This window comes from Oncorhynchus kisutch, linkage group LG15 (genome assembly GCF_002021735.2).
Source record: "Oncorhynchus kisutch isolate 150728-3 linkage group LG15, Okis_V2, whole genome shotgun sequence".
In the NCBI taxonomy this organism is placed as follows: Eukaryota; Metazoa; Chordata; class Actinopteri; order Salmoniformes; family Salmonidae; genus Oncorhynchus; species Oncorhynchus kisutch.
This window is the reverse complement of record NC_034188.2, coordinates 84219864-84238505: the sequence shown is the minus strand read 5'-3', so window position 1 is coordinate 84238505 and position 18642 is coordinate 84219864. Positions and strand designations below refer to the sequence as shown.

Genomic DNA, 18642 nt, shown 5'->3' with positions numbered 1-18642 from the left:
CACATTTGTGGCCTGCTGGAGGTCATTTTGTAGGGCTCTGGCAGTGCTCCTCCTGCACCTCTTTGCACAAAGGCGGAGGTAGTGGTCCTGCTGCTGGGTTGTTGCCCTCCTACGGCCTCCTCCACGTCTCCTGATGTACTGGCCTGTCTCCTGGTAGCGCCTCCATGCTCTGGACACTACGCTGACAGACACAGCAAACCTTCTTGTCACAGCTCGCATTGATGTGCCACCCTGGATGAGTTGCACTACCTGAGTTGCACTACCTTGTGTGGGTTGTAGACTCCGTCTCATGCTACCACTAGAGTGAAAGCACCGCCAGCATTCAAAAGTGACCAAAACATCAGCCAGGAAGCATAGGAACTGAGAAGTGGTCTGTGGTCACCACCTGCAGAACCACTCCTTTATTGGGGGGTGTCTTGCTAATTGCCTATAATTTCCACCTGTTGTCTATTCCATTTGCACAACAGCATGCAAAATGTATTGTCAATCAGTGTTGCTTGCTAAGTGGACAGTTTGATTTCACAGAAGTGTGATTGACTTGGAGTTACATTGTGTTGTTTATGTGTTCCCTTTATTTTTTTTAGCAGTAATATATGTATATATATTTGTATGTATATTTATATACACATACACACACTACCGTTCAAAAGTTTGGGGTCACTTACAAATTTCCCTTTTTTTTTAAAGAAAAGCATTTTTTTTTGTCCATTAAATTAACATGAAATTGATCAGAAAAACAATGTAAACATTGTTAATGTTGTAAATGACTATTGGCAGATTTAAAAAAAAAATGGAATACATCGACGTAGAGGACCATTATCAGCAACCATCACTCCTGTGTTCCAATGGCACGTTGTGTTAGCCTTTTTAAAATGATAAACTTAAAATAGCTATTTGATCATTAGAAAACCCTTTTGCTATTATGTTAGCACAGCTGAAAACTGTTGTACTGATTTAAAGAAGCAATAAAACTGGCCTTCTTTAGACTAGTTGAGTATCTGAAGCATCAGCATTTGTGGGTTTGATTACAGGCTCAAAATGGCCAGAAACAAAGACTTTCACGCTATCCTGTGCAAAATGAAGGCTATCTAATGTACTTGTCCTCACCCGCAGGTGTGATGTTCAGATGTACTGATTCTATGTAGGTGTTTGTTACACGTGGTCTTCCACTGCGAGGATGATCAGCTGTCTGTCCTGTCTCCCTGTAGCGCTGTGTTAGGCGTCTCATAGTACGGACATTGCAATTTATTGCCCTGGCCACATCTGCAGTCCTCATGCCTCCTTGCAGCATTCCTAATGCAGATGAGCAGGGACCCTGGGCATCTTTCTTTTGGTGTTTTTCAGAGTCAGTAGAAAGGCCTCTTTAGTGTCCTAAGTTTTCATAACTGTGACCTAATTGCCTACCGTCTGTAAGCTGTTAGTGTCTTAACGGCCGTTCCATGTGCATGTTCAGGTGCATGTTCATCAATTGTTTATGGTTCATTGAACAAGCATGGGAAACAGTGTTTAAACCTTTTACAATGAAGATCTGTGAAGTTATTTGGATTTAAAAAAAATATCTTTTGAGACAAGTCAAAATGAGCTCTGTGACGACATACTGTGGAGTACCACACCTGACCTTCAATCAACGATGGCAATGCCAGAATACACATTCTGAACCAATACTGAACATGCTCACTCATTCAGACGCAGCAAAGGATCTGTTTGCTTGTTCTAAGCCATTTATGTGTGTTTTAAATCTAAATGTTTGTATCATAGACGTCTTTCTGTTTAGTTCAACTCCAGATGCCTCTGGGAGAACATCCTGGCACATTAACACTGTTTTCTCTGTTTCCCCCTGTCTTTCTCCTCCCTTCTCTCTCTTTCTTTCCCTCTCTTTCTCCTCCTTTCTCTCCTCTCTTTCCCTCTCCTTTCTCTTTCCTCTCTTTCCCTCTCCTTTCTCTCTTTCCTCTCTTTCCCTCTCCTTTCTCTCTTTCCCTCTCTTTCTCCCTCCCTTCTGTTTCCCTCTGTTTTCTCTCTGTTTCTCAGTGGTGTATGAGCATCGCTCGCGTCTAGAGAAGTCTCTGCAGAAGGAACGTCTAGAGCACAAGAAGGCCAAAGAGGGTGAGGGAGACAAAACGGCAGCCAATAGTATATACATTACTACATGAAGTACTTTAATCCTCTATTATACACTATTTACAACCATGTTGATTCCATCATGTCTTCCCCTTTTGTCTCCAACAGATTATCAGGTGTTTAAACTTGAAGCCCAACAGTCACTGAACAAGGAGAAGGTAGGCCTGAGTCCCCAACTCTAGTAGTCGCGATGGAAAGTTATGCAGTTAAATTCAGCATTAATGTGCCCATCTGTTTAGTGGGACTGTTAAATGATTGTCTGACTGCCAACATCTCTCCAGACTGAGGAGCAGTTGTATTCCAATGGTTTTATTAGGTCAGCGGCACTGATGTCACTTTCTGCTGTGGGCTGAAATGCCTCTGATTTGGTTGGGGGATGTTATTCATAATATTATAGGAGGAGTGGAGACAGGGATTGTAAATGTTGTTGATATTATAGGAGTGGAGACGGGGATTGTAAATGTTGTTGATATTAAAGGAGTGGAGACGGGGATTGTAAATGTTGTTGATATTATAGGAGTGGAGACGGGGATTGTAAATGTTGTTGATATTATAGGAGGAGTGGAGACAGGGATTGTAAATGTTGTTGATATTATAGGAGGAGTGGAGACAGGGATTGTAAATGTTGTTGATATTAAAGGAGTGGAGACGGGGATTGTAAATGTTGTTGATATTATAGGAGGAGTGGAGACGGGGATTGTAAATGTTGTTGATATTATAGGAGGAGTGGAGACGGGGATTGTAAATGTTGATATTATAGGAGGAGTGGAGACGGGGATTGTAAATGTTGTTGATATTAAAGGAGTGGAGACAGGGATTGTACATGTTGTTGATATTATAGGAGGAGTGGAGACGGGGATTGTAAATGTTGTTGATATTATAGGAGGAGTGGAGACGGGGATTGTACATGTTGTTGATATTATAGGAGGAGTGGAGACGGGGATTGTAAATGTTGTTGATATTAAAGGAGTGGAGACGGGGATTGTAAATGTTGTTGATATTATAGGAGGAGTGGAGACGGGGATTGTAAATGTTGTTGATATTATAGGAGGAGTGGAGACGGGGATTGTAAATGTTGTTGATATTATAGGAGGAGTGGAGACGGGGATTGTAAATGTTGTTGATATTAAAGGAGTGGAGACAGGGATTGTACATGTTGTTGATATTATAGGAGGAGTGGAGACGGGGATTGTAAATGTTGTTGATATTATAGGAGGAGTGGAGACGGGGATTGTACATGTTGTTGATATTATAGGAGGAGTGGAGACGGGGATTGTAAATGTTGTTGATATTATAGGAGGAGTGGAGACGGGGATTGTAAATGTTGTTGACATTATAGGAGGAGTTGTGACGGGGATTGTAAATGTTGTTGATATTATAGGAGGAGTGGAGACGGGGATTGTAAATGTTGTTGATATTAAAGGAGGAGTTGTGACGGGGATTGTAAATGTTTGTCATTTGTTAAACAGCAGGACTCCAGCAGCAGATTGAACTCATTACATGGGCAGCACCAGATGCTGAAGGTCAGTTGGCACACACACACACACACACACACACACACACACACACACACACACACACACACACACTGACCCATCCTCTGTCCTTGTTGTTTTAGAAGCAGCTTGAGGACCTGAAGAAGCAGCACTATGAGCTGCAGGAGCAGCATCAGATTCAGGGAGAGGACCACGGCAAGGCCTTGGACGAACACAAGGACCGCTTCGACAAACTACAGCAGACCAAAGAGATTGAAGCCTCCAAACTCAAAGGTACAGACACACACAAGGACATGAGTAAATACTAGCATGCCTTTGTCTCCCTCTCCTGACTTTGAGCGGTTTTGGAGTTGATGCACGATACAATGGTATAATAAGATTTGTAATGATTACGGTACATGGTGTCTTTGTTATTACTGTAGAGAATGTGTATAATCTGCGAGAGGAGAATAGGCAGCTGAGGAAAGCTCACCAGGACATCCATGTCCAATTGCAGGATGCACGGGTGAGTACTGGGAATTGGTGCTGAGCGATTAACCCATATTTCATATTTTTTTGGGGGGTGGGGGGTTACTAAACAAGAAATTGACCGACGTCGGTTCAATTATTTGAATTACATTTATAATTTTTTGGGGTCCAATGTGCCGTTTCTCTGGAGAGAAATCAAATCATTCACGAGAGAATTCAACTTTAGAACCTTGGGACGCTGGGCTGAAGGGAGTTGAAGGTTCCATTAAACAAATATTCAACCTAGTTCAGCGCAGAAAAGTCGTAATTAACAACAACAACAACCATAATCGATAGCGGCAGTTTTTTTCCTGCTCGCGACACCGGTCAGAGAGGAAGAGGCGACGCGAGAGGTTTCACTCTCGACAGTTTGTCCAAAATAATCCCAATGCGTTTGACTTATTTCGGACCTAAGCTTGTTTCCTGCCTTCTCACCTTTGGGACAACGACTCCCATTGTTAGGGCGGGGAGACATGAGCATTTTATAATTACATACAGATGTCAGGGCGGATACACTTTTATGCCTACTACGTTAGATACACAAAGACCGCACACAACACAACGACGGACATAGACAGTTCGCAAAAGTATGGCTTCTCTATTTTGAATAACTAGTAAAAAGGATTTTGTCATAACTCTGCAGCATTCTTAGGCAGGCTAGCTGAATAGGATAACTAAAGTATGGCGAGAAGAGGGATGCTGGCTGGCTGGCTGGCTGGCTGGCTGGTTGGCTGGCTGCTACTGCCTGAGATGAGATTATGACTTTAAGGAATGAGAAATAATAGTCATCAAAATAAAAACAGTAATAAACTCAACTGATACACAACTATTGATGTTGTTGTGACTTGACATTAATCTGAAGACTGTTATTTATCTAATCATCTAAATATGTTTAAATGTTAGCCGATTTCAATGAATCATGTAACAATTAACTTACTAGGATTTTGGGGCACCACTTGAGCTGTTCATTAGAGTTACGATCTCCCAAATGAAACTCTTAAAGATATGTACCTATCACATCTAATAACAGTCCTTCTTCATTATTATCTCGGATCAGATCATCATTCTGAACCGTTGTAACTTCTTTGGATCTGCAAAAACCTTATATTTCTGTACTACACAAATTGGTTTAATTATTTATTTACTAGCTAATTAAATGTTAACACAGGAAAAACACACACCTAACACATTAAAACAGGTCCCTAGTGGACTGACGACAGCTGCTTGTTACAAAAGACATGGAGAGGGAGAGAGGGACAAAGACGCTTAACGTTGGTACATTTAGAAACTACTCTCACTTATAGTACTCCTGTACTTTGCACACAAACTGCCGCCTGCTTGGAGTAAGAAATCATGAATGTATTGGTTTCTCTCTGTCGATGGGCCACCTTGGAAAAGGGTTTGGGCCTTTTCGCCGGATGCTTGTAAGGCTCTGAATCTCCAAAAAATGGTTCCAACAAGTCGTCTACTGTTGTCCTCTGTAGCCGTCCGGTATCCGGTGACTTGTCATCCTGAACAGAACTACAGAGTTGATTTTCCTTCCGTTCGCTCCTGAAGATGCTTCTTTGAAGATAGGCTAGCCAGCCGTGTCGATGGTTCCCAGTGGGGTGATAAGAGTAGCGTAATACAACGGTTTGAGCAGGGTAGTAGTGGTTACACAAAAATTTGATATTCTAGATACTTTATTTAGGACCGCTAATCAACCGTACCAGTGATTGTCCGCGAGCTGAGTTTATCGTCTCTACCTCGTTGAGTTCAAACCACTTTAAACGTGCAGCTGCAGCTCTTCGTCTCTCTGGTATGATATGTTAATTCTAAACTCATCATTTCATACGGTTTCTTTGAAAGGGCGGTTCCGTCAGGCGAGACGTTCTCTGACCTCACTCGGGCATGACTTGTCACTGTGCAAAGTTTATGTTAAAACAATGCTCTCTTATGGCTCCTAAAATCACATCCCTCTCTTAACAAAAACATCATTTTTCATATTACATGCACAGCACATAGGATGGACACTTCATACATGTAGTGGGTATACTTTCCAAGTTACAGTATTTCCTGTATAACATTTTTAATGACATCACAAAATGACATTAGTGTCCTATAGATTGGCTCTGACCATTCCCCACCTTCTATGTTACAAATATTATTCCAGTATTTGCTTTAGAATGTGTTCGAGTTTGAAGACAATACATTCCTCTGGTGAACATTGGAGAAGGAGAGCTGATTGTTCTGTCCTTGATTTACAACAGGCAGTGAGTTGTTAATCCCCCCCTAGTTCTGGGGGTCTGGTTGAAGTTATTCATTGCAAACCTGATCTGACCAATTTGGATCCTCACAGGACAGTCATGACAATGTCTACCAAATGTGGACCTGACAGAGACAATGGAAGATTTTCAATGTTTTGGTAATTGAATGTTCACTATTTTTGGCTTTGGAATTTTTTGTTAAAAATCTCCAATTATTGTTATTTAGTTCATTTAAAAATGCATTTAATGTTTAAAAAAATAATTCAAAACCCAGATTATTTTTTAATCGAACCTAAACCAAACCGACCTCAAAAAGAACTTGTTATTCAGCCCTACTGGTAACCACAGAGCTTGGCCAACCTCAAATTGTTTATGGAAAAAAAACATAGATATAAAATATGGAAAAAGTTATCTTAAGGCCACTGGATAGCTAGGAGGATGCATGACCATGTTATGTATTATATTTTATTATTATTATTACAGATAGTACATAAGGACTTGAAGGCTGCCCATGATCAGCTTGCACTGACGCTAGAGGACCACAAGAGTGCGCTGGCCGCAGCTCAGGTAGGTGGACACTACTGTGTGGGGATATGATGGTTCTTTCTAACATATCTGGGGACTATCCTGGTTTCTAACATGATATCTGGGGACTATCCTGGTTTCTAACATGATATCTGGGGACTATCCTGGTTTCTAACATGATATCTGGGGACTATCCTGGTTTCTAACATGATATCTGGGGACTATCCTGGTTTCTAACATGATATCTGGGGACTATCCTTGTTTCTAACATGATATCTGGGGACTATCCTGGTTTCTAACATGATATCTGGGGACTATCCTGGTTTCTAACATGATATCTGGGGACTATCCTGGTTTCTAACATGATATCTGGGGACTATCCTGGTTTCTAACATGATATCTGGGGACTATCCTGGTTTCTAACATGATATCTGGGGACTATCCTGGTTTCTAACATGATATCTGGGGACTATCCTGGTTTCTAACATGATATCTGGGGACTATCCTGGTTTCTAACATGATATCTGGGGACTATCCTGGTTTCTAACATGATATCTGGGGACTATCCTGGTTTCTAACATGATATCTGGGGACTATCCTGGTTTCTAACATGATATCTGGGGACTATCCTGGTTTCTAACATGATATCTGGGGACTATCCTGGTTTCTAACATGATATCTGGGGACGATCCCGGTTGGTTTCTAACATGATATCTGGGGACGATCCCGGTTGGTTTCTAACATGATATCTGGGGACGACCCCGGTTGGTTTCTAACATGATATCTGGGGACGACCCCGGTTGGTTTCTAACATGATATCTGGGGACGACCCCGGTTGGTTTCTAACATGATATCTGGGGACGACCCCGGTTGGTTTCTAACATGATATCTGGGGACGACCCCGGTCGGTTTCTAACATGATATCTGGGGACGACCCCGGTTGGTTTCTAACATGATATCTGGGGACGACCCCGGTTGGTTTCTAACATGATATCTGGGGACGACCCCGGTTGGTTTCTAACATGATATCTGGGGACGACCCCGGTTGGTTTCTAACATGATATCTGGGGACGACCCCGGTTGGTTTCTAACATGATATCTGGGGACGACCCCGGTTGGTTTCTAACATGATATCTGGGGACGACCCCGGTTGGTTTCTAACATGATATCTGGGGACGACCCCGGTTGGTTTCTAACATGATATCTGGGGACGACCCCGGTTGGTTTCTAACATGATTTCTGGGGACGACCCCGGTTGGTTTCTAACATGATATCTGGGGACGACCCCGGTTGGGTTCTAACATGATATCTGGGGACGACCCCGGTTGGGTTCTAACATGATATCTGGGGACGACCCTGGTTGGGTTCTAACATGATATCTGGGGACGACCCTGGTTGGTTTCTAACATGATATCTGGGGACGATCCTGGTGAAAGACAGGAAGGCGTGACTCTTGGTGGGTCTGTGTGGGTCTGGGCAGCGGGAGGACGGGCATCGGGTGGGTTGGTTCACTAAGGGGTGTCTGCGCTTGAGCGGCACATCAAAAGCGTTCTTTTAAGCTAATCAAGCGGGTAAATATAATGGGTCGATTTGGAGCGAGAGAAAGAGAGTAAGAGGGAAAGAATTTAATCATTCTACAGCTTTCTGTCAGAAAAGCAATGTTTGATAAATGGGTTATTTAACTGGTCCAGTCCATTTGCTGGACAAGGGGGAGAAAGGACTGTACCGTTTAAATCAGGAAAGGGGTGGGGTGATGTAGCCTGGCTAATGGTCCTTCACTCCGATGTCTTGCCATCTTTAGGTGGGCTGTCCCTCTGCATGTCTGCTGCCTGTCCCCCTTGCAAGAGGACCTCTCATTTCTCAACCTCTGACCCCTGATATTCTGGCTTCCTTGATGCTGTCTTCCTGGTTCTGAGGAGGCTGCCTCCTAACGCTCTTCTAACCTTCAGCTAACCTTTGCTCATGCAAGTGCCCTTCAATAAATCTGACTTAATGTTGTTTGCATGTCCTGACCTCACTGTTTCCTTATGGTTATTTAATAGTTGACTTAAGGTTGTCTAATGGTCTTTCCTCAGGTCCAGGTAGATGAATTTAAGCATCTCAAAGAGACCCTGATCAGAATGCCCAGCCTTCGACATGGTCAAAACCCCTCCCACCAACAGGCCCAGCCTGCTGCTCTATTGGCCAAGGCCCATGAACAGGGCCCACCCCTACCACATCCAGCTGCCTTATTGGCTGAGCCCCACATAGAAGCACACACCCATGAGGAAGACCATGGGGACACACAGTCTAGGGTAGAAGAGGCTGCTCTTTTTTGCCACATTCTTCAATCTGTCATGTTATTTTGTGACACATTGTCTCACACACACACACACACACACACACACACACACACACACACACACACACACACACTCTCTCATCCTCTCTAACTCGCTTTGTTATTTTACTAACCAGTTGCATCTGCAGGAGGAGCCAGAGTTCCAGTCTCAGCCTGCCGGGTCCCACCATGCAGAGAAGGAGAAAGAGGGATATGGAGAGACTGAGGGGGAGGCAGAGAGGAGTAGAGAGCTGGGGGAGGCAGAGAGGAGGAGAGAGCTGGCGGAGGGGGAGGCAGAGAGGAGGAGAGAGCTGGCAGAAGAAGAGATGGAGCAGGCGGGGCAGCCTCAGAAGCTGGAGGAGGAATCTGAACAACCACAGGAGGACGAGGGGTTGGAGGCAGAACACGACCAGCCAGACAACAACGCTCTGAACCGTCAGAGACGCCAACCACAACAGGTAAGAACTAGTTAGAGACACTCAGAACTGCTTAATACAAGGTCTTTAGAACCACGCTAGTACTGCTCAGTGGTGGGAAAAGTACCCCCATTTTAAGATACCTTCATAGAAAATGACTCAAGTGAAAGTCACCCAGTAAAATACAACTTGAGTAAAAGTCTAAAAGTGTTTGGTTTTGAATATACTTAAATATCAAAAGTAAATGTAATTACTGAAATGTACTTAAGTATCAAAAAGCAAAAGTGTGAATCATTTCTAATGACTTACATTAAGCAAACCAGTAAACACAATTTTCGTGTTTTTTATTAGTATTTGTTTATGTACGGATAGCTAGGGGCACACCAACACTCAGACATCATTTACAAATGAAACATTTGTGATTAGTGAGTCCACCAGATCAGAGGCAGTAGGGATGACCAGGGAAGTGTGTGAAGTGGACCATGTTCTGTCCTGCTAAGCATTCAAAATGTAACGAGTACTTTTGGGTGTCAGGAAAAATGTATGAAGTAAAAAGTACATCATTTTCTTTTGGAATGCAGTGAAGTTAAAGTTGTCAAATATTAATTGTAATGTGCAGATACCCCAAAAAACGACTCATGTTGTACTTTAAAGTATTTTTACTTAAGTACTTCACACCAATGTACTCCTTAATACAATATCTTTAGAACAGCATGTTGTCTCATTGCCTGTCTGGTTTCCCCAGGATCCACAAAGTGACATCCATCTCGTCCCTGAGACCCACCTCCAGCAGGAGGCCCACGTGGAGCGTGTGAAGTCTGCCTACGAGCAGCAGCAGGTGCAGCAGCGCCTGGAGGCTGAGCGGGCCCAGAGGACGAGGGAGCTCCAGCTGCGCCAGGAGGCCCTGCAGGCCCAGAGGACGAGGGAGCTCCAGCTGCGCCAGGAGGCCCTGCAGGCCCAGAAAATGAGCGTGCAGAGGGAGAGAGAGATGCGCCTGCGAGCTCAGCACGAGAGAGAGGAACAGCACCAGCATCAAGAGGAGGCCCGTCGGGAACAGCTACTAAAGGAGGAGCAACTCAGGTCAGAGGGCAAGGGGCAGGGGTCAAATGTTATGTAGAGATCACAAAGAGGTATTTAGTTAAATTCAATACAATTAGTCAATTACTTACTGAAAATAATTTGACCCCATATGAAATAATGTTACAATATGTTATGTTATATTGTTCAGGAAGAAGAGTGACTATGAGAACACAAACAATGACATCGTCCAGGGTGATGAAGAACCTCATATTGATGATGACGAAGGTGAGATAATCAAGTCATAAAATGTTCTGTCTGGATTCTGGAACCATTTTTAAAGAGGGAGACTGCTATTGACATTTAGACAAAATGAGTTTTTTTTTTCTTTTCCTCTCTGCATTTTTGACTGAGTAATTGTGATTGTATTGACATACTTACCCTGGCTGTTATCTGACTCACTGTTGGTTTACTGTGTGTACAGAGAGGGACGCCCACTTGGAGAAGGAGAACCAAGAGGAAGAGGACCACAGAGTACCACAGCGACAGGTCAGACAGATATTTAAATGTACCAGTCTCTATCAACCACTGATTTCAATGACTGTCACATGGTCTGAGGTGAATCTGACCCCAGTTTGAACTGTCGTTTTCACTCTGTTATTTATTATTTTACATGTTTTTATTATATTAATGAATCATATTCAAACATGTTCTACGCCTTTTAAAGTTAAATGATTGAATTGACATTAGTTGACTCTGTTGACTCGGTACATGTCTTTCTAAGGAGTCCTAAAGCCGTAGTTAGTGATGTAGTGAATTATGGAGGATCTGTTGGCACTTGAGGGCTCTTCTTCCCTGCCTGACACACACATCAGCATCAACCCCTACTCTCTTCTTCCCTGCCTGACACACACATCAGCTCAACCCCTACTCTCTTCTTCCCTGCCTGACACACACATCAGCATCAACCCCTACTCTCTTCTTCCCTGGCTGACACACACATCAGCATCAACCCCTACTCTCTTCTTCCCTGCCTGACACACACATCAGCATCAACCCCTACTCTCTCCTTCCCTGCCTGACACACACATCAGCATCAACCCCTACTCTCTCCTTCCCTGCCTGACACACACATCAGCATCAACCCCTACTCTCTCCTTCCCTGCCTGACACACACATCAGCATCAACCCCTACTCTCTCCTTCCCTGCCTGACACACACATCAGCATCAACCCCTACTCTCTCCTTCCCTGCCTGACACACACATCAGCATCAACCCCTACTCTCTCCTTCCCTGCCTGACACACACATCAGCATCAACCCCTACTCTCTCCTTCCCTGCCTGACACACACATCAGCCTCAACCCCTACTCTCTCCTTCCCTGCCTGACACACACATCAGCCTCAACCCCTACTCTCTCCTTCCCTGCCTGACACACACATCAGCATCAACCCCTACTCTCTCTCTCCTTCCCTGCCTGACACACACATCAGCATCAACCCCTACTCTCTCCTTCCCTGCCTGACACAAACATCAGCATCAACCCCTACTCTCTCTCTCCTTCCCTGCCTGACACACACATCAGCATCAACCCCTACTCTCTCCTTCCCTGCCTGACACACACATCAGCTCAACCCCTACTCTCTCCTTCCCTGCCTGACACACACATCAGCATCAACCCCTACTCTCTCTCTCCTTCCCTGCCTGACACACACATCAGCATCAACCCCTACTCTCTCCTTCCCTGCCTGACACAAACATCAGCATCAACCCCTACTCTCTCTCTCCTTCCCTGCCTGACACACACATCAGCATCAACCCCTACTCTCTCCTTCCCTGCCTGACACACACATCAGCTCAACCCCTACTCTCTCCTTCCCTGCCTGACACACACATCAGCATCAACCCCTACTCTCTCTCTCCTTCCCTGCCTGACACACACATCAGCATCAACCCCTACTCTCTCTCTCCTTCCCTGCCTGACACACACATCAGCATCAACCCCTACTCTCTCTCTCCTTCCCTGCCTGACACACACATCAGCATCAACCCCTACTCTCTCTCTCCTTCCCTGCCTGACACACACATCAGCATCAACCCCTACTCTCTCCTTCCCTGCCTGACACACACATCAGCATCAACCCCTACTCTCTCCTTCCCTGCCTGACACAAACATCAGCTCAACCCCTACTCTCTCCTTCCCTGCCTGACACACACATCAGCATCAACCCCTACTCTCTCCTTCCCTGCCTGACACACACATCAGCATCAACCCCTACTCTCTCTCTCCTTCCCTGCCTGACACACACATCAGCATCAACCCCTACTCTCTCTCTCCTTCCCTGCCTGACACACACATCAGCATCAACCCCTACTCTCTCCTTCCCTGCCTGACACACACATCAGCATCAACCCCTACTCTCTCCTTCCCTGCCTGACACACAGATCAGCCTCAACCCTTACTCTCTGTCTCTTTCCCTGCCTGACACAAACATCAGCTCAACCCCTACTCTCTCCTTCCCTGCCTGACACACACATCAGCATCAACCCCTACTCTCTCCTTCCCTGCCTGACACACACATCAGCATCAACCCCTACTCTCTCCTTCCCTGCCTGACACACACATCAGCCTCAACCCTTACTCTCTTTCTCTTTCCCTGCCTGACACGAACATCAGCTCAACCCCTACTCTCTCTCTCCTTCCCTGCCTGACACACACATCAGCCTCAACCCCTACTCTCTCCTTCCCTGCCTGACACACACATCAGCCTCAACCCCTACTCTCTCTCTCCTTCCCTGCCTGACACACACATCAGCCTCAACCCTTACTCTCTTTCCCTGCCTGACACGAACATCAGCTCAACCCCTACTCTCTCTCTCCTTCCCTGCCTGACACACACATCAGCATCAACCCCTACTCTCTCCTTCCCTGCCTGATACACACATCAGCCTCAACCCTTACTCTCTTTCTCTTTCCCTGCCTGACACAAACATCAGCTCAACCCCTACTCTCTCTCCCTGCCTGACACAAACATCAGCCTCAACCCCTACTCTCTCCCTGCCTGACACAAACATCAGCCTCAACCCCTACTCTCTCCTTCCCTGCCTGATACACACATCAGCCTCAACCCCTACTCTCTCCTTCCCTGCCTGATACACACATCAGCCTCAACCCCTACTCTCTCTCCCTGCCTGACACAAACATCAGCCTCAACCCCTACTCTCTCCTTCCCTGCCTGATACACACATCAGCCTCAACCCCTACTCTCTCTCCCTGCCTGACACACACATCAGCCTCAACCCCTACTCTCTCTCCCTGCCTGACACAAACATCAGCCTCAACCCCTACTCTCTCTCCCTACTGACACAAACATCAGCCTCAACCCCTACTCTCTCTCCCTGCCTGACACAAACATCAGCCTCAACCCCTACTCTCTCTCCCTGCCTGACACAAACATCAGCCTCAACCCCTACTCTCTCTCCCTGCCTGACACAAACATCAGCCTCAACCCTAGCCGCAGCCTCTTGGGTATTGGTCTAGTGTTCTTTCCGCGTGTGTGTGTGCTTTCATAGATAGTAGAGCAGAGAAACCCACCCCAATCTGAACTGTGATATGCACAGATTCACACACACTGACAATCTGTCGCTCTCCATCCCTCCCGTCCTGCAGGGGGCAGTAGAGGGGGAGGTGGACCCAGAGGATGACCCTAATAACCAGGGGGAGGATGAGTTTGATGTGGCAGAGGAGCAGCATCTTCAGCACAGGGAGGAAGAGGAGGCAGACATACATCTCAACCCCAATCACCCAGCCATAGATGAGGAACTGGTGGTGAGAGAAGGAGGGAGGGAATGAGGGATGGAGGAGAGAAGAGAGGGAAAGGAAGTAAGGAGACAACAGAAGTAGTCAGAGATATACCAGGATGACAAACTTAGGCTCTGATACAAGCAACAGGTAAAAGTTGTTCCGGTGACTTTGCCATGGTAACAGTTGTCATGGTTTCTGTGTTTGCAGATGGCGGTAAACCCCGACCAGCAGGAAGACAACCTGGATGACCAGTATCCGGAGGAGGACGAGGTACACACACACACACACACACACACACACACACACACAGAGGTTCAAACAGGGGGAGGAAGAAGACATGGTCTGATGGTGGTTAACCCTGTTAGGTGCAGGAGGATTTGGCCGGGGGGCAGAAGACGGAGGAGGAGCCATACAACGAGGAGAAAGGAGAACACGTGAGTCTAGGAGCACTATGGAATATTGTACGTGGAACCTTGAGTGAGAAAACAGCTGTGGGTTTGTCCCAGAGCAGGGACCTGTAGATAAACCACTCTCAGCATAGTCCCAGAGCAGGGACCTGTAGATAAACCTTCACTCTCAGCATAGTCCCAGAGCAGGGACCTGTAGATAAACCTTCACTCTCTCAGCATAGTCCCAGAGCAGGGACCTATAGATAAACCTTCAGACTCTCTCAGCATAGTCCCAGGGCAGGGACCTGTAGATAAACCTTCAGACTCTCTCAGCATAGTCCCAGGGCAGGGACCTGTAGATAAACCTTCACTCTCTCAGCATAGTCCCAGGGCAGGGACCTATAGATAAACCTTCACTCTCTCAGCATAGTCCCAGGGCAGGGACCTGTAGATAAACCTTCAGACTCTCTCAGCGTAGTCGTGTGTTGGTTGGGTGTGTGCACATGCCCCATGTCTAGTTACCCCCCTGTGTGTGTGTGTGTGTGTGTGTGTGTGTGTGTGTACTCTCCATTCACCCATCTAAACACTAGTGAATGATCTGACACTGCTCCAACATGGTCAGTCTGTCACCGTTCCACCACAATGTTCTAGAATGATCGACCTGTTTTCCTGGTTCACACCTTGCTGCTCTAGAGTGTTAGGTCAGTGGCAGGTCCTAGAGTTATGTATCAGGCTGCTCTAGAGTGTTAGGTCGGTGGCAGGTCCTAGAGTTATGTATCAGGCTGCTCTAGAGTGTTAGGTCGGTGGCAGGTCCTAGAGTTATGTACTGTGCCTTGCGAAAGTATTCGGCCCCCTTGAACTTTGCGACCTTTTGCCACATTTCAGGCTTCAAACATAAAGATATAAAACTGTATTTTTTTGTGAAGAATCAACAACAAGTGGGACACAATCATGAAGTGGAACGACATTTATTGGATATTTCAAACTTTTTTAACAAATCAAAAACTGAAAAATTGGGCGTGCAAAATTATTCAGCCCCTTTACTTTCAGTGCAGCAAACTCTCTCCAGAAGTTCAGTGAGGATCTCTGAATGATCCAGTGTTGACCTAAATGACTAATGATGATAAATACAATTCACCTGTGTGTAATCAAGTCTCCGTATAAATGCACCTGCACTGTGATAGTCTCAGAGGTCCGTTAAAAGCTCAGAGAGCATCATGAAGAACAAGGAACACACCAGGCAGGTCCGAGATACTGTTGTGAAGAAGTTTAAAGCCGGATTTGGATACAAAAAGATTTCCCAAGCTTTAAACATCCCAAGGAGCACTGTGCAAGCGATAATATTGAAATGGAAGGAGTATCAGACCACTGCAAATCTACCAAGACCTGGCCGTCCCTCTAAACTTTCAGCTCATACAAGGAGAAGACTGATCAGAGATGCAGCCAAGAGGCCCATGATCACTCTGGATGAACTGCAGAGATCTACAGCTGAGGTGGGAGACTCTGTCCATAGGACAACAATCAGTCGTATATTGCACAAATCTGGCCTTTATGGAAGAGTGGCAAGAAGAAAGCCATTTCTTAAAGATATCAATAAAAAGTGTTGTTTAAAGTTTGCCACAAGCTACCTGGGAGACACACCAAACATGTGGAAGAAGGTGCTCTGGTCAGATGAAACCAAAATTGAACTTTTTGGCAACAATGCAAAACGTTATGTTTAGTGTAAAAGCAACACAGCTCATCACCCTGAACACACCATCCCCACTGTCAAACATGGTGGTGGCAGCATCATGTTTTGGGCCTGCTTTTCTTCAGCAGGGACAGGGAAGATGGTTAAAATGGATGGGAAGATGGATGGAGCCAAATACAGGACCATTCTGGAAGAAAACCTGATGGAGTCTGCAAAAGTCCTGAGACTGGGACGGAGATTTGTTTTCCAACAAGACAATGATCCAAAACATAAAGCAAAATCTACAATGGAATGGTTCAAAAATAAACATATCCAGGTGTTAGAATGGCCAAGTCAAAGTCCAGACCTGAATCCAATCGAGAATCTGTGGAAAGAACTGAAAACTGCTGTTCACAAATGCTCTCCATCCAACCTCACTGAGCTCGAGCTGTTTTGCAAGGAGGAATGGGAAAAAAATTTGGTCTCTCAATGTGCAAAACTGATAGACACCCCAAGCGACTTACAGCTGTAATCACAGCAAAAGGTGGCGCTACAAAGTATTAACTTAAGGGGGCTGAATAATTTTGCACGCCCAATTTTTCAGTTTTTGATTTGTTAAAAAAGTTTGAAATATCCAATAAATGTCGTTCCACTTCATGATTGTGTCCCACTTGTTGTTGATTCTTCACAAAAAAATAGTTTTATATCTTTATGTTTGAAGCCTGAAATGTGGCAAAATGTCGCAAAGTTCAAGGGGGCCGAATACTTTCGCAAGGCACCCTATCTGGCTGCTCTAGAGTGTTAGGTCAGTGGCAGGTCCTAGAGTCATGTATATGTATCAAGCTGCCCTAGTCTAGAATATTGCTCCACTCCACATCCTGTCTATGGTCTTACCCACCTGGTGAATGTGTGTGTTCTGCTGCAGGAGGAAGTGAAAGACCAGGAGGTCCCAGCAGGAAAAGAGGGAGAACACAGAAAGGAAGAAGAGCTCAACGAGGAAGAGAACTACGAGGAAGAGGTGGGGGTTGGACAGGACAAGCGGCCCAATCGAAGGGAGATGTGAGATGAATAGAGACATTGACCAATGAGAGTGCCTTTCCCCATCACTGGGAGCCAATCAGATCTCTCTTTTGTCTCTCTCTAAGTCACCCACTTGGCATTCCCTTCTGTGTTGGACTGGAACTGATGAACTTCTGAACATAATTATTGTACTGGAACTGGGAATACAATCTATAAGTTTGTCTGTCAGTCTGTCTGTCCATCCAGTGACATCAGACAGACATGAGAAGGTCATGTTACTGTTTGCTATTTGTTTGTGTCTATTTGAGTGTCAGGCTTTTACATTTTCTTTTTAACAGAGTTGTATTTACTGTTTGTTTTGTTTTTTTACAGCAAATTCCTCTCAATGTATGTTTAGTAGGACCTGCTTTCCAATCTTCTGTTTATTTATTATAGATATGATGATCGTTATGGGTGGAGGAAAATGTTTTTCCTGACATTCTCAAAGCTCTACGAAAGTAATTGTCATTACTGCAGGAGAAACCTACACTATCATTGATGACAATAATAGTAAAAAAATAATTCAATCTTCTGTTTTCTTGTCTACGTTACTGGCTAAGCATTGCCAGTAAATCACAAAGTCCTTTCATAGTTTCTCTGATCATCTTAGTTTGAACCCCGGACTGTTGACGTGGATTTAAATCACAAATATCCACTTGACCTTTCACCCCTATCCGTTAACACTAATTGTACAATGTATAGAAATACATCCACCTGCCTCAATGTTTATTTGGTAACAAGAAAAAGAGAATGTGGTTGAACATGCATCAAGGCGTCTCCTAGACCAGGTATTCTCAAGCTGGGTTACGTTCAACGCCGTCGGGGGGGATACGCCAAATACATTTTATTTATTTTTTCACATTTTCAAATAATCCATTTTATATTTTCCAGTGGGATTGTACATTTGGGTGAGGTTGTCTCACCTGAGGAGCCTCGGTTTCCTGCCCTAATTCTTTTTTAACCATCTAGTGTAGAGAGAAATATCAACACAATGTCATATACAGGTAACCTCGTCAAATAATTAACATCCATAACTAATAAATAACTCATCCAATCACATTAACCGTTACTCTC

The 18642-nt window shown here is 45.0% G+C and overlaps 1 protein-coding gene across 3 annotated transcripts in view; it reads left to right on the top strand.

Moving 5' to 3' along the window:
• Positions 1 to 18096, top strand: part of golim4a (golgi integral membrane protein 4a) — a 44279-nt gene extending 26183 nt beyond the window's left edge. The window contains exons 2-16 of one of the 3 annotated variants that reach the window (XM_031791202.1): positions 2029 to 2103; positions 2227 to 2276; positions 3588 to 3641; positions 3737 to 3887; positions 4037 to 4119; positions 6851 to 6934; positions 8968 to 9186; positions 9362 to 9670; positions 10374 to 10708; positions 10857 to 10933; positions 11130 to 11194; positions 14317 to 14475; positions 14659 to 14721; positions 14817 to 14885; positions 17435 to 18096. In XM_031791202.1, the coding sequence (XP_031647062.1) occupies positions 2029 to 2103; positions 2227 to 2276; positions 3588 to 3641; positions 3737 to 3887; positions 4037 to 4119; positions 6851 to 6934; positions 8968 to 9186; positions 9362 to 9670; positions 10374 to 10708; positions 10857 to 10933; positions 11130 to 11194; positions 14317 to 14475; positions 14659 to 14721; positions 14817 to 14885; positions 17435 to 17572 (1931 nt within the window). In that variant the 3' untranslated portion in view covers positions 17573 to 18096. Of the gene's footprint in view, positions 1 to 2028; positions 2104 to 2226; positions 2277 to 3587; positions 3642 to 3736; positions 3888 to 4036; positions 4120 to 6850; positions 6935 to 8967; positions 9187 to 9349; positions 9671 to 10373; positions 10709 to 10856; positions 10934 to 11129; positions 11195 to 14316; positions 14476 to 14658; positions 14722 to 14816; positions 14886 to 17434 lie in introns of all 3 variants that reach the window. The other 2 variants (XM_031791201.1, XM_031791203.1) reach the window with 2 other exon arrangements.
• Positions 18097 to 18642: the final 546 nt, after the last annotated feature.